The 16,740-nt window shown below is 36.8% G+C and overlaps 1 protein-coding gene across 9 annotated transcripts in view; it reads left to right on the forward strand.

The window, feature by feature from the left end:
- The window catches only part of RASAL2 (RAS protein activator like 2), a 399,967-nt gene that overhangs the window by 240,458 nt on the left and 142,769 nt on the right, over positions 1-16,740 (forward strand). The window contains exon 1 of one of the 9 annotated variants that reach the window (XM_061383306.1): positions 11,376-11,586. The exons of 7 other annotated variants lie outside the window; for them this stretch is intronic. In XM_061383306.1, the coding sequence (XP_061239290.1) occupies positions 11,574-11,586 (13 nt within the window). In that variant the 5' untranslated portion in view covers positions 11,376-11,573. Of the gene's footprint in view, positions 1-11,375; positions 11,587-16,740 lie in introns of those variants that run through there. One more of the 9 variants, XM_061383307.1, reaches the window with a different exon arrangement.

Here is a 16,740-nt window from a genome sequence, read left to right on the forward strand (position 1 = left end):
ACTCTTATATAGTGGTTTGTGCCAGGGATTATTCTAAGCACTGGGCAAATAAATATTTACTTACTAAACTCTTGTTAGCTAGGTACTATTATTATCTTTGTTTGTTTGCTTTTTAAATATTTAATGAAACCAAGGTGGTACTTTTCCAGGACTTCTGTAAGTAGTGAATGGCACTGCTGGTGTTTGAACCTGGTAATCTGGCCCTAGAGTTAGTCCTATGAACCTCTATGCTCTTTGTGCTGCTTGCCTTGGAGTGATGAACAAAAGAGGAAGAGTTCTCTACTCCTGGGTCCTATGATGCCATCAATGGTTATTTCCTTATACCATAAAAAAAAATAAATTTATTAGCAGTTATCTGTTTTACTGTCACTTAGTGGAAAATAATGTGCAGTCATTTATTCAAAAATATAAAAACAGAATATGAAGGGTTTTGTTGCTGTTGGCAATTTTGGGAATAACTGTGATGAATGAAATTCTGTTTACTAAAGATGCAACTTCACGCATCATTTAGAGAACTTCTTTACCAAGAACATGTTTGGCACTTAATAACACTCAATAAATATTGAGTCTAATTAAACAGTGAACAAGGATGCACTATATATTTACAGCATTTTCCAATTCATCATATTCTTTTTAATTTCACGTTTGCTTGGGTATGGTGTAGAATTTAAAATATGCATCATAAATGTCTTAGGAAGCTTTGAATGTTTTATATGTTTTTGAATGATCATTTAAATCAGGCAACAGCTGATGGTACAGGGTGAAGCATGATCCATAATAATTATATTTTACAAACTCATTTTGTCCTAAAACTTCTCTAAGGACAAAAGTATATCCTTAATTAAAGTCAGTGCTGTGGCCTTTCTCTTGCCAATGAGATGGAAACCACTGTATTTATTTCCTAACATGAGGGAGAAAGGACTATTTCCAGTTCTCATACACAGACATTCCTGTTGTTACTTCTCTGGACGGCCTCCTGAGAGATCTAATAATAGGAGTGTGAGTCTGTCCTTAGTCACCAGTGACTATTTCCTTAGCAAATTCATTAACCTCTCTTTTATCTCTCAATTTGTAACCCCAGTAAATTATCAGTTAAGTGTTAGACTTCCCTGAAATATAGCTCTTTTCCACTCATCTCTGTTTTCTATCAATATGATTTTTAGACCAGTATGTTAAACAGGTTATTTAGATTTAAATTCATTCAAAAGCCCAAGCCATCTGTGCTCTGATTTTATTACATCCTAGGGCAGATTTATCTATTGATAGTTACCACTGTTGAAGATAGGTTAAAGAATATAGTTCAAGCATATAATCATAATTCTTGAATATGTTAAAAAAAATTTTTTTTCATTTTTTATTGGGATACATAACTACTGTCACTGAAACAATTTCTCAGAGATGATTTTCAAGTTTTTCAATGGTTTTTAGCTTCAGCAATAGTAAATTTATATGCTGTGTTTTATTGCCAAGAGAAAATATGTTATCCATTGTGACAGAAAAAATTGTTATTAAAGCAGATGGTAAATCCTTGAATGTAGTGTTTTTGTTACTGAACTACATGGTATTTTTGTTTGCTTGTTTGTTTATTGTTTTTTGGTAGGATTGCTGGTTTAAAATTGACTGTGTGCCTTGTCTCATAATTCTGTGCCTTTTCTATCAGGGTGTTTACCTTTACTGGAAGACTAACTTATTTCTTATTATGTAGAACTTTATTTGATAATTATAAATTGTTTTAACTGTATGGACATATATTTAGAAGAAAGTTTTAACTTCTTGAAGTTATTTTTTATATTTACTGATATTTTCTAAACCAAAAAATGATTATTCATGGAGTTATTTTCATGTCCCCAGTGTTTTACATTTTGGCAGATGATTCATCTCAGCTTTTAAAATAAGATAAAAATCACATATTATTACTTAGGAACTTTCAAATATAACCCTTCTCAAAAAATAGGAGGAACATATATGTATTTCAAAATGTAATATTTGAAATGAAAATGTAAAACGACTAATATCATAAAATGGGATAGAGGTGCCCTCTTGGAGCCTAGAATAAAATTGAATAAAAGGGTCTAATTTTATTACTGTCACCATCCTAATGGTTCAGAAGTACTGAATAGAAGTACCACTGATTAATTTTCCCCTTGCTTAAGAATTCAAATTTTCTTTGGGGAATGGATTTTCTATTAAAAAATAATCTGAACCATCTTTTAATCAGATCAGATCAGTCGCTCAGTCGTGTCCGACTCTTTGCGACTCCATGAATCGCAGCACACCAGGCCTCCCTGTCCATCACCAACTCCCGGAGTTCACTGAGACTCACGTCCATTGAGTCAGTGATGCCATCCAGCCATCTCATCCTCTGTCATCCCCTTCTCCTCTCGCTCCCAATCCCTCCCAGCATCAGAGTCTTTTCCAATGAGTCAACTCTTCGCATGAGGTGGCCAAAGTACTGGAGTTTCAGCTTTAGCATCATTCCTTCCAAAGAAGTCCCAGGGCTGATCTCCTTCAGAATGGACTGGTTGGATCTCCTTGCAGTCCAAGGGACTCTCAAGAGTCTTCTCCAACACCACAGTTCAAAAGCATCAATTCTTCGGCGCTCAGCCTTCTTCACAGTCCAACTCTCACATCCATACATGACCACAGGAAAAACCATAGCCTTGACTAGACGAACCTTTTTTGGCAAAGTAATGTCTTGGCTTTTGAATATGCCAACTAGGTTGGTCATAACTTTCCTTCCAAGGAGTAAACGTCTTTTAATTTCATGGCTGCAGTCACCATCTGCACTGATTTTGGAGCCCAGAAAAATAAAGTCTGACACTGTTTCTACCGTTTCCCCATCTATTTCCCATGAAGTGATGGGACCGGATGCCATGATCTTCATTTTCTGAATGTTAAGCTTTAAGCCAACTTTTTCACTCTCCATTTTCACTTTCATCAAGAGGCTTTTTAGTTCCTCTTCACTTTCTGCCATAAGGGTGGTGTCATCTGCATATCTGAGGTTATTGATATTTCTCCCAGCAATCTTGATTCCAGCTTGTGTTTCTTCCAGTCCAGCATTTCTCATAATGTACTCTGCATATAAGTTAAATAAACAGGGTGACAATATACAGCCTTGACAAACTCCTTTTCCTATTTGGAACCAGTCTGTTGTTCCATGTCCAGTTCTAACTGTTGCTTCCTGACCTGCATACAGATTTCTCAAGAGGCAGATCAGGTGGTCTGGTATTCCCATCTCTTTCAGAATTTTCCACAGTTTATTGTGATCTGCATACTCAAAGGCTTTGGCATAGTCAATAAAGCAAAAATAGATGCTTTTCTGGAACTCTCTTGCTTTTTCCATGATCCAGCGGATGTTGGCAATTTGATCTCTGGTTCCTCTGCCTTTTCTAAAACCAGCTTGAACATCAGGAAGTTCATGGTTCACGTATTGCTGAAGCCTGGCTTGGAGAATTTTGAGAATTACTTTACTAGCGTGTGAGATGAGTGCGGTAGTTTGAGCATTCTTTGGCATTGCCTTTCTTTGGGATTGGAATGAAAACTGACCTTTTCCAGTCCTGTGGCCACTGCTGAGTTTTCCACATTTGCTGGCATATTGAGTGCAGCACTTTCACAGCATCATCTTTCAGGATTTGAAATAGCTCAACTGGAATTCTATCACCTCCACTAGCTTTGTTCATAGTGATGCTTTCTAAGGCCCAGTTGACTTCACATTCCAGGATGTCTGGCTCTAGGTCAGTGACCACACCATCGTGATTATCTGGGTCATGAAGATCTTTTTTGTACAGTTCTTCTGTGTATTCTTGCCATCTCTTCTTAATATCTTCTGCTTCTATTAGGTCCATACCATTTCTGTCCTTTATTGAGCCCATCTTTGCATGAAATGGTCCTTTGGTATCTCTGATTTTCTTGAAGAGATCTCTAGTCTTTCCCATTCTGTTGTTTTCCTCTATTTCTTTGCATTGATCACTGAAAAAGGCTTTCTTATCTCTTCTTACTGTTCTTTGGAACTCTGCATTCAGATGTTTATATCTTTCCTTTTCTCCTTTGCTTTTCGCTTCTCTTCTTTTCACAGCTATTTGTAAGGCCTCCCCAGACAGCCATTTTGCTTTTTTGCATTTCTTTTCCATGGGAATGGTCTTGATCCCTGTCTCCTGTACAATGTCACAAACCTCAGTCCATAGTTCATCAGGCACTCTATCCATCAGATCTAGGCCCTTAAATCTATTCGAATCTATTTGACATATAATATTGTGTTAATTTAAGGTGTACAACATGTTACTTTGATAACATTTGTGTATTGTAACATGATAGCCATTGTAGCACTATTTATCACGTTATGTAATTGTGATACAATTTTGTTGCCTATATTTATTATATGTGCATTAGATCACTGTGGCCTGTTTAAACATTATCCTTTGCAAGTTTGTACCCTTAAACATCAGTTTTATCCCCTCAAACCCATCCCCTGGTAACCACCATTATTATCTGAGTGTTTGAGTTTGACGTTTTATATTTCACATATAAAGTTTATGTCATACAGTATTGGTCTCTCTGTGTCTGACTTACCTCACTTATCAAACTGTGTTCAGGATCCTTGCATGTTGTCAGAAATGTCAGGCTATCCTTCTTTCTTACTGCTGAATAATATTTCATTCATATATAAACCATATCATATTTATCCATTCATCTGTTGATGGGCATTTAGGTTGTTTCTATATCTTGAATATTGTGAATAAAGCTGCAATAAGTGTGGGAGTGTATATATTTCTTAAAAACACTGTTTTCATTTCCTTTGGTTATGTACTCAATAGTGGAGTTACTGGACTGTATGGTAGACCTGCTTTTAACTTTTTGAGAAACTGCCATATTGTTTTCCATACAGTTGAACCAATTTATATTCCCATCAATACTGTATGAGGGTTCCTTTTTTTTTCTTCTTTTCTTTGTATGGCATCCTTACCAGAACTTGTTGTCCCTTGTCTTTTAGATAATGACCATTTTGACAGGTGTGAGGTGATAATATTTCATTGTAGTTTTGATCTGCATTTCCCTGCTGCTGCTGCTGCTGCTGCTAAGGCGCTTCAGTCATGTCCAACTCTGTGAGACCCCATAGACGGCAGCCCACCAGGCTCCCCGTCCCTGGGATTCTCCAGGCAAGAACACTGGAGTGGGTTGCCATTTCGTTCTCCACTGCATTTCCCTGCTGATATGATATTGTGCATCTTTTCACATGTCCGTTGTCCATTTTGATGTCCTCTTTGCTTCACAATTTACCTCTTGGAGTTCTACTAGACTTTAGCTTGCTTCAGATAGTTATAAGAGAATAATGGAAGTAATAAAGCCCACGTAACCTGCATGATGCAGTAGCGTTTGGATTTTATAGTACATGTATGCGTTACTGTGTCAGTGATGTGCAAAAGATGACCGTACCATATTTTTTGCTTTTCATAAGTAGGTTTATCGAAACAGTAGCCCACACGTACAAATATTCTTTAACATTAAGGCAAAAGCAAATGCCTAATGACATACTTTTACTGAAACCAAATGTTATCTGCATTAAATGGGGAAAGTGGACTATTCTTCAGTTGTGACAGTAGATGAGCTTAACAGGAAATCAACAAGCTGAGCAGATAGTTATATTTTCAAAGGCACTGAAGAAAATGAGTTTTTGATGGCTTTATTAAAGTTCAGCTTAAGCTCTTAAATGAGGAGAGCCAATGTCACAGGCATGTCCCTGGCTCCGTGAATACACTGAGATCTCCATTAATATCCAGCCCTGCCCCAAAATGCTTTTAGTTGCTTTTTGATGTTTATTAATGAATTTTTTTCATAGAAATAGAAGTGTTGCTTTTGTTTCCATAGTATATTGTTTACTCATACACTGAAAGTAGAAAAAGATTTGCTTGGAGTTTTCCACATAGATGTTTTTTTTTTTCTTTGAAATATGGCACTATTCCTATAAGAGCCTGACTGTTGAGAAGGGTGACTGATGTGTGAGTTTTGCCTGCTCTTTGTAATGCTTTCTCCTGGCCAGTGGTCATTTCAGGTAAGCAGATGCAGTCTACTAAATCATCTTTGCTGGAGAAGCAAGGCAGTGCTCTAATGCCTCGCCAGGAGTTGTAGGAACATTGAGCAGCCATCGGAACAGTCACTTGTTTGGCATGTGCCTTCTCTAAACACTTGTGAGTGTTTGGTAATCATCCGACTAATAGGTCCTCGGTCCCTATAATGCCTTTTTTTTTTTTTTTTCAATCAAAAGAGAAGTTTGCCTTGTGGTCCCATCATATACAAATAAAATGAAATAAAAATTAGAATTTCGGTGGTATTTTTGAGTAAGTGGGTGACTGTGATATTTGTCATTCCAGTTATAAACAATGATTTCCTTTTCTAATACGAACTCCAAAAAGAATGCAGTGGGAAAGCCACAGCATCAGAATGTTAGTCTGGTTTTTGAGGAGACATTAAAAGAAACTGTGTTTGTGGTTAGAGGAAGCTGTGTTTCTGATCATCTATCTGTTCAGAAGAGGGAGTGTGCATATGGAGTGATGTACACCTTAGCATGCATGTAGGGTGATGTACACCTCAGTTTGACTGCTGTTGGTATGTGTATCTGCTTGGAAGAGGAGACAGCATATATTAATGGGATTTTTTGTTTGCTCATTTTAAAATTTGTTAATAAGAAAATGGATGTGTAGGTAACTTCATTATATTCAACTAGCTTGATTTTTGTGCCCTTTAATTTTCAGAAAATTGTGCACCTATGGTTTTAGAGTTTCTTAATGGCTGTCGTGGGGCTTCCCAGGTGGCTCAGTGGTAAAGAAGCTGGTACAGGCAGCTTCTTTACCACGTGGGTTTGATCGCTGAGTCAGGAAGATTCCCCTGGAGGAGGAAATGGCAACCCACGCCAGTATTCTTGTCTGGAATGTCCTGTTGACAGAGGAGCCTGGTGGGCTACACTCCATGGGGTTGCAAAGAGTCAGACACAACTTAGCAACTAAACAGCAACAACCAATGGCTGTCACACTGACGTCTATATCTGTACCAAAGTCAGAATTCCCTAATTACTTTTGTAAAGGGTAGGGGAAAAATACACTATCCGTATTCTTCAAAGTTTATAAAACATACTATCTGATTGATTCATTACTAGGAAAAAAATATCCTAGCCTTCTGAAAACAAAACCAATATTTGTTGACTCTGAGCTTGGAAAGTCACATAGATACAGCCTTCAGTAGTCTACTTATACCTGTTTTCAAGCCATTTGTTTATTTAGCAAATATTTACTAAGCATTTATTGTGGCCAGACACTATATTAGTTCCAAGAAGGGCAAGAAGAAAGTGCTATGTTAAGTTATAATAGAACCATAGTTTGACAAGATGATGACCAAATTTTGAATTTGATTTAGCTCTTATTTCTGTTTGAATTAAAATACAGGTTTTCAGAATCAGAAAAGACATTTAAAATTATCTGCTCCAACCCCCTTCATCCAGTGTTTGAATCTTTCGTATTATTCATTTGATCATTGCTGATATTTGACTGTTTTTGACTTTTAAAAAATGGCATTTTCATGTAGTTCAACCTAATGGAACTATTATTAAGTACAGAGTTTGCTCATGACAGTGTAAGATGGGTTAGTGAAGACAACCCTATCAAACTGTCTATATGGGGGAGAAATGTAAGACCAGATATTGACAAAATTGTGGCTATTTGCAGAAATAAAATGGCTCAAGTGCCTTCATCTAACCAGGATGAAGATTCTGGGTGCTGAATTAAGGGTTCATCTTGTGTGATCCATTATATCATTTCAAACCTTCTTCACACTCTACAAGGCTCTTAAAACCCACGAGGGATATTCTGCGTGGACATGGATTTCAGTTACTTTGCAACTTGAGTTTGTGGCTGGAGGATGAGCCATTTACTCAGGGTTCCCCAGCTTCCTAGAGAACACCTTCCTAGTGTTGTAGATGAAGATGTTCTTGGTCTCTCCAGTCCCTACCTTGGAAGCTGCGTTTCCCTGGCTATGGCAGCTCAACGCATGGCTGTGCGTTCATGTACATTTAAAGTTACTTTGAAAATCAACATCTAGGAATCAGGATTTCACCTAGTATAAGTAAGACCTAACTGGGTAAATGATGAAATGACTGTTTTCCCTTACAATTGGCTTCAGTGAGTTACTTGAACTCACACATTCCTGTTTCACTTACATACAAGTGCTAGCCTCTGGCATCAGAAAAATGGATATGCTGTGGTGTGTGTCCTCAAGTTACTCTAAGCACACCTCAGTCTAAGTACTTTAAAAAGGTTTGGTAAATGAAACATATTCTTCCATTCATCCAAGCATCACTTATTACGTACATATTAAGCCAGGCACTGTGTTAGGCTCTAGTGATAAAGCTGAAAACAAGAACAAGCCCCTTCTTCATCTGCATCATATTCTGAATGTGAAATGAGACATTAAACATCAGTACTAGTATAATGTTAGATAATGATGAAAGCTATAAAGAAAAAGAAACTACTAGAGAGTAAAAAAAAAATAGTACAAAGGAGAATGTAATCATTTCTGCATAGGAAATGAGGTAAACCACCCTAAGAATATAATTTTAAATCTGGGTTTTGAAGAGTAGATAAGAGTATGACAAGCAGACCAGGCAAGGAAGAAACTTCTAGATAGAGAAGCAGCAACAAACAGTAAGGCTCGAAGACATAAAACAGGAGATTAAAAATAGGAATGCATATTTGTAAAAAAGATGCAGTATAGGAGTAATAAAATATGGTGTATGATATCCTTTGAAGAGTGTTGAAATAATGTCATATTTGGATATGCGAAAAATTGTTTCCTTGAGAGTACTCAGATTTATTCACGTATCAGAACTCCAGGTAGTAGTAAAAGTGCTCTTTACAGAACTCAATAAATTATTGTTCTGATTCACCTTCAAATATCTGAAAATGTCATTATTGATCTGAATTTGGAACTGTTCCAGGCATCTTTAAGGTTAAATAAGAGTAATAGATTCTAACATTTTAAAATACATTCAAGAAGAAAAAACTCACTTTTGAGAAAATTGAATACATGAACTTTCTGTGTCATTTCGGGAAAGATTGCTATTCTTTTTTTTTTTATCAGATTAATGACCTTAAAATTTTTTTTTAATTAATAAATTTAGTTTCAGCTGCACTGGGTCATTTTTGCTGTGCTCAGGCGCTCTCTAGCTGCCACAAGGGGGCCACTCTCTAGCTGTAAGTACATAGGCCTCCCATTGCACTGGCTTCTCTTGTTGCTGAGTGCAGGCTCAGTCCTTGCGGTGTGCAGTCCCAGTTGCCTTACGGCACATGGAATGTTCCCTGAACAGGGATCGAACTCGTGTCCCCCTCTGTTCTTTTTTATCATCAGAACCTGAGTGTTGTTCAGTAGCATAGTTTGAGAACTGCTGTGCTACAGTTATTCATCAGATGGGCTGCCAACCTGTGTGGGAAGCGTTAAGGAATCTAACTGTGTCTTGTAGCAGGCAGCCCCTTCGGAAAGTCCCTTGCAGTGGCTCTGACTTCCTTTCATTGAGCTGAAATCTCTCTCTCTGATAATTTAGTCTCACCGTTTAGACTCTGAATCTTGAAGATAATGACGGAAGTCGTGACCTATTTTTTAGAAATCTTCTGAGGAATAACAAGTAAAAATAATCTCAGTGTACTTTGCACTGTTTTAAGGTTGATTATAAATGAGGCTGGGCTTCCCTGGTGGCTCAGCGGTAAAGAATCTGCCTGTCAATGCAGGAGACATGGGTTTGATTCCTGGGTCAGAAAGATCCCCTGGAGAAGGAAGTTGCAACCCATTCCAGTATTGTTGCCTGGGAGAATCCCATGGGCAGAGGAGCCATGAAGGCTACAGTCTATGGGATTGTAAAAGAGTCAGACATGATTTAGCAACTAAAACAATAACAAAACATATGAGACTAATAATGATAAAGCTTACCTGGGTGTGAAGAGGGTAGGAGGTGTTGGTGTTTTGTTTCATAGAGGGCAAGGTGGGAGTCTATGGTCTCTTAAGTCTTCATAATCAAACTCTTAGTTTGTTCTTTCTGTATAATGTTTTGTTTATGTCTTTTCTCCCCCTATAATTCTTATTTGAGTAGCCATAGGGTTTACAGGAATAGTTCTTCTGAAATAGAAATACAAAACCCAAAGTAAAAGAGGAAAATGCAGTGTTAGAGTATTATGATCCTTGAAGTAAAATGAAACCCGATAACCAAAATCAAATTATGATGGAATTAAAGGAGACTTTATGCATCATTGAAACTTGGAGAGAAAAAAGGGGAGAGGAAATAGGGTGCCAAAGATACATACATTCATATTTATCACACATATATGTACATACATACAAATATATCTGTGTGAAAATATATTGATCATATATGAGAGATATATTACATTTAATACATATATATACAAACACATAAACAGAGATAAATGTATTTCCATCAGCTTTTGTGAAAGGGAAGATAACAGATTGAAACTGTGCTCTCTCCTTTCTGTCCTGTTCCACTGTCTGAAGTGGCAGGTGGAATCCGCTCAGTAATTCAAAGAGTGAATTTTTTAATTGATCAATCCTGACATGCTAACCTCAGCAACCGAGCAGCTGCATAATGTGTTAGGTCATCATACCAATAATGAAGATTACATCATTGACCTGCCTCCTTTTTTTGGAATGTAGAGAAAAACAAACCCTAGAAATATGTCAGATTTTCAAACAAACCAAAATAATGACTGAGCATACTGATGCTATCTATAGTTTCATCACAACTTATTGACTAATCAGTTAGGAACCATTCTGTTTGTAAAATTAATTTTAATTATAGTTTATTTTTAAAATGAAGTTCTAGCTTAAGACCTGAATGAAAAGTTTCAGAGAAATTGTTTTTCTTTTTCTAAATTTAAAATATTACTATTGTGATAAAGTGATTCACCAAGTGACTTTAAGATAGCAATATATGTGTTAACGGACTTCTATATATACATCAGCTGTAAGGTATTTCCCTGGGCTTTGTACTTTGAAAAGTTAATATTTTAATTCAGCAATAACACTCAAAATAAGAATCTCTGAAATTTGTTTTATATTTCTATTCCTAAAACAGGACAGATTTTGAAATAGATTGCTTTTTTTAAAAAAAATGAATCGCTTCTTAAAACTCACAGATGTACACATCCACCCATGGGACAGAAGAAGTGAATTAAATACCTCGCTTGGTAAATCACGTTGCTTCTTCTGAACTAGATTGCCTGCACCCAGTGCTGTGAAAGAGACAGGCTGTGAGCAGGAAGGATAGCTATTGTTCAGTGCTCTCTAGCAAAAGAAGTGGGGGGAGGGGGGTTTGGGGGGGTGAGTTTGACTGGCGTTGGCTCTGGCTTTTCTGCATTCCAATCTGTCTGAGGCATTGAGCGGGAGCAAAAAAACAGAGAGAGAGAGCGAGAGAGAGCAGGAGCGTGAACAAGCGCAGCTAGTGCGGTATAGAAAGTGTTTTGAGTTTCTGACTGGCATGCCGGAAAGATCATGTTAGCAACACCCAGAAACTTCACGGAATGCAGACCCCAGGTAAGAGTTCCTAGAATCCATCTGAGACAGAAGTTAAAAGTTTGTATATATTTAAAGGGTATCTGTGCTTTTTCAAAATTCACAAATGAAATGACTATTTACTTTTGTACTTACCGGCTTTTAAAAAAAAAAAAAATGGGTTGGTTTTCATTAACTGTGAGTTCACAGGAGTACTGCGTGGAGACTCAACATCCAGTACAAAATCCAGATCTAAAATAGCCTTCTGAGAAACTCAGATAAATTAAAGGTGTGATGATCATAGCAAAGTACTAACACTGCAACATTTACTTGTTCTTTTAATCATTTGAAGTGGATGTTTATTCTAGTTTTTCCCTAGATTCTTTATGAAATACTAAGATACCTAGGAATGGATATAGCCCATTTCTCTCTGAGAGAGACAAAATATATCAACCATTAATAATAATGTAACAGCCTTGCCTGAATCTCAGTAGCATGTAGTAAATCTGTTTCATTTGGCAAGTTCAACAGGTTGGATCCATAGACAGCAGTAAGAGTTCAAATGAGAACTTTGCTTGTTCCCCACCTCCCACCCCAAGGTAGACTTTTAATATCCTTTGCCAACAGATGACGTCAGAAACTTTAACTAATTAGCTCGTTGAAAGTTAAATCTGGAAGAGACTTGAGAAATCATCTGGTGCAGTCCACACTCTTCCTTTTCAATGAGAACATTGAGGTGTAAGGGATTTGGTGCTTGCTCAAGATCACAGCATTAGAACAGAATTGAAATGAAAATACAGGTCTCCTTATTTGCAGTTTACTGGTTTTTTTCTCATGGTTCCAGATACATTTAGGCTTTATACTTTGTCCATACTGTGTCTGCTGGCTCAGATACCATGAGTTATTGCCTAAAGACCAAATACATCATAAATCTAGATTGAAATATGGGGAGGAGATGTTGGCAGATGGATGTCATCAATATTGATATCATATTCATTCAAAACCAAAAACATATAGCAAAGTATTGGTATTTATCAGAATAAAAAGCAGCTTTCAGTTAAGGCAAATGACTGCAGTTTGTATGTTGCTTTTATGTAAACAATTACATAGCTGTAGCATATTCTAAATGCCTATATACGAAATTAAGATTCAAGTTGATTTTAATCTCTTTTAAAGACTTTGGGACTTAGTCATTTTCTGTGTAATTGAAGTTAGTAAAACTTTTTTTGGGTAGCATTATCCCATATTCAGTGCCTTCTCTATGTTTATATTTTTTAATGTAATTTTTTTAATGATTTTTTAAATTTTAACATTTCAAAATTATCCAACTGTTTGAACCAATTGCTTCCTTATCCAAGACCCAGCTCAGTTTCTCTCCATTTGTAAGGGTCCTCTGTTACTTCACCTCATGAATTATGTGCTTGAGGGTAACTTAAGTGGAAGATCTTGAGAGTCACAACAGTCAGTGAACATCTGTCTTCATACATTTTCATTTAGTCTCTGAAAAGGTTGCTGCCCTTTCCATTTTTCTGGAGACCATTGTGGAGTTGAGAGAGACCACACTATTCTAGTGAGCTAAATAGTAAAGATAGCCACTGTCAAAAGGATCTGTCATGGCTCTTTACAATCCCTGGGAACAAGTTAGCTTGATTTGGCTCCAAGCACAGTGAAGGGATGTAGTGTTTTTGTGTTAAAGCTTGACCTGCTATTCCAGTTTTTGACTAAGTCTGTGTAAATGGGGTTGTGATTTACGAGTCTGTGAGTGATGAGCAGTACGTTGTAAGGAGCAGTTTCATTATTGCTTTCGGCTATCGGAAATCAAATTACAAAGTGACATTCTCCACCCAGTAGGAAACAAGAGACTGTTTGTCGTACTGCCGAATCCATTATTAAAACACACTGTTTATAAAGAGGACTGATGGCTGTGAGAATGAGGACATAATGCTCTGTCCAATTTAACAGTGTTCACGTTGTGTTACACAGGGCTTAGATTTTTCTCTCATCTTCTATCCTGCTGGAGTATGTGAAAGGACTGCCATGATACATGCATGTATATTATGTTATGTGTGTATATGATAGATGAGTGGATGGATGGATGGATAGCTAGACAGACAAACAAAAATGGACATTGGGCCTTGGTATATTTCCCCATGTTAGAGACAATCAGGTCATTAATCTATTGCTGGTATTTTACTGACCTAAGTTGAAAAAAAACTATTAATCAATCTAATAATTATAAAGTTTGCTACTGTGTATTGGAAAGAGAAAAATATTAGAAGGAAACACATGACTCCTTTTTCTCTCCTGAATACAAATGTCAGATTATGCAGGATTATGTTTCGAAAGGCACTTGTGCTAGTAAGGTGCCCATTTTATAACTAAAGGCACATTATAAATGGGAAGGGAGTGGGTAGGATGAAATGAATGGCATGAGGAAAGAAATTCTCCTATGTATGTGAAACAATTTTCTTTTGACCATTGTTTTTTTTTTTTTTTTTTTTTTGAAGGTGGGCCCATTTTCACTACTCATGATTTTTTTCTTGATACTAGTTTTTCTAAATTTTTTTCATGAAATATATATCCATATAGTTTATATATTAAATTTGCAAAGAAGGTTAAGAGCTCTGTAATGTAGCCATGACATTTTTCTGATAAAAGTTTGGCTATAGTTGATCAAAACTTTTGTCTCATTTAAAGGATTTATTAATACGTCTTCCCCATTACAGTTTCTTTCTACTTTTGGGGTATAATTCTGGGTTCTGTATCCTCATTAAAGTTGTAAGAATGAAATCTCTATAAACAAAAGTAAAGATGGACAGTCCAAGGGGCAGAAGCTTGAGGCTGGGTGTGTAAAACACTGAATTATCAAATTAATTCTTTACTCATAAAGGTAACCTGATTAGCCACTCAAAACTCTGGAAATCCTTCTATATAGACACATGGTTGAGTTTCCTCTTCTGCTCCAGTCTTGACCTTCAGCAGCTTCTGAAGAGGGAGTCACACTGGTTTTGTTCTTCCTGTTCTTTCACGCTCTCTAGTGGTTGTTTGTGGTGGTTCTTGTTTTCAGTTCCCTGTATATCAGTTTTCTTGAAGAAGCCGGTGGATGTGTGGTGAAATAAGGTTCACAAGATTCTTAGACTTGGTTGCATAAACTTTCTAAAATACCTAATTCTGTAGTGCGGAGAGAGAATAACTGGTAGTGTCCTGTTGTTTCCCAGTAAACAGTGAGTCGAGAAAATGAGTCATGACTCAGCAATGTCAATCCTCAGACAGCTGTCTTTTGTTTTTATTTTTTTCTTTCTGGGTATGTGTGTGTGCGCGCCTAATCGGAATTCAGTCTATCAAAGCTCCACATGTAATTATGGGTATGATGTCAGTTTGTGTTTGGAAGCCTAAAGCGTTGCCACTGAGAATATGTTCTTTGTGCATATTTGAAAAATAGGAGAGACTTACTGAATCGTCATTAAAATTCAGATGAAGGTCTTCATCTTCTCTGGTACCTTGCTCGCTCTTATCTTCTCTGGTACCTCGCTCACCCCTACTCAGACCTTACCATTCTGCTGAATGAAGAGTTCTCTGAACTTATACACTTGAAGAGGGAGCCAGTGAGGAGTTCTTATCAGGAATGAGACTATAAAACCCCACATTTCTGTCATTCTCAGGTTTGAGGTATTTTATAAATAAGTGAATTGCTGAAATAGCAAGTTGTGAAGTTAGTGTAGGTTAATACAGTTCTCTTCTTTGAAGAAGAAAAATGACCTGGTTCTGCATGCTCTTTTGTTAGACTTTTGAAAGTAAGCAAGCAGGTTTAGGTGCCAGGATCAAGCCAGTGTCATTCAGGATCAGGTGACACCTAGCATAGTCAACCTGTTGGACAAGTTGCTTGCTCTGATGTATTGCATTTAATTCCACAGACTACAGAGCACCTTTGAAAACCTTAGCAGCATGCTGCTGTTGTATAGTTAACTACTCACAGTTACTACTTTAGTTAATATGAAGACTAAAAAAAAATGGATATTCTCTTTTTAATACTCTGGTTTGTAACTTTCTAGCTAGATTATATTTCAAATAGATGGTGTGTAGTTGATTTGATTTCTGGTCTCTCCAGTGAGATAGGAGAAGATACGATGTTTGGGTCCCTACTACAAGAATTCCCTTTTCTAGGAACACCTAGACTATAAAGTGAGTGAAAGTCGCTCAGTTGTGTCCGACTCTTTGTGACCCCATGGACTATACAGTTCAGGGAATTCTCTAGGCCAGAATACTGGAGTGGTTAGCCTTCTCCTTCTCCAAGACTATAAAGTGTCAGGTAAATAAATGAAATAATTTATTTCATTTTTTTAAAAGAGTGATGTGTTAAAGGGAGTGCAGAAAGAACCACTTGAAAGAATTGAGTTTGCTCAGTCAAAGGACGGGACAAGACGTGATATGTCTATGAACAGGGAAGGATAATCATCTTTTGTATACCAAGAGCTCATTATGATGAGCTCATTTCTAAGACTTTGTTTAGTATGGTTATATTTCTTAGCATTTTCTCAAAGTGTGAGAGACAAATCACTCAAAGAAAGAATAGTAGATTATTGAATTACTGTCTGCATATGGTAAAAGAATTGTATCACAGTAATACAGTGGACATGAGTTGGGGTAAACTCTGGGAATTGGTGATGGACAGGGAGGCCTGGCGTGCTGCGGTTCATGGGGTTGCAAAGAGTAGGACATGACAGCAACTGAACTGAACTGAACTGAATAGTTAGCTTACATATATCTTGATATTTTTCTTGAAGCATTTTTGCCTCCACCTGAAACTCAGTGAAACATCACAGTAGTTTCCTGAAACAATATCACTCTATTTTATGAGTACTATTATTTTACTTGCAAATATCTGCACAGTGACAGTTGCTAAAATTGTGAAATGTATTTTTAATAATTTTGGTTTTCTTCATTTCCTTTTCTTATAAATACAGTATAAGCACTTAGTATTTGATAATCAGCTTTTTAAGATAAATTTTCCAAAGAATTAGCTTTTTTTCCCCCCAGTTGGAGCCAGTGTTGACCATTTTTATTAACAAAACCAAAAACATGGTGTAAGGAAGAATGCCTAGGAGTAACTGCTGTCATTACAAAGAATGAAAACAAGTCTCTCTTGGAAACATTTTTATTAACAAAACCACATGTACTATTCAAAGCAAATTTACT

This window comes from Bos javanicus, chromosome 16 (assembly GCF_032452875.1).
Source record: "Bos javanicus breed banteng chromosome 16, ARS-OSU_banteng_1.0, whole genome shotgun sequence".
Classification (NCBI taxonomy): domain Eukaryota; kingdom Metazoa; phylum Chordata; class Mammalia; order Artiodactyla; family Bovidae; genus Bos; species Bos javanicus.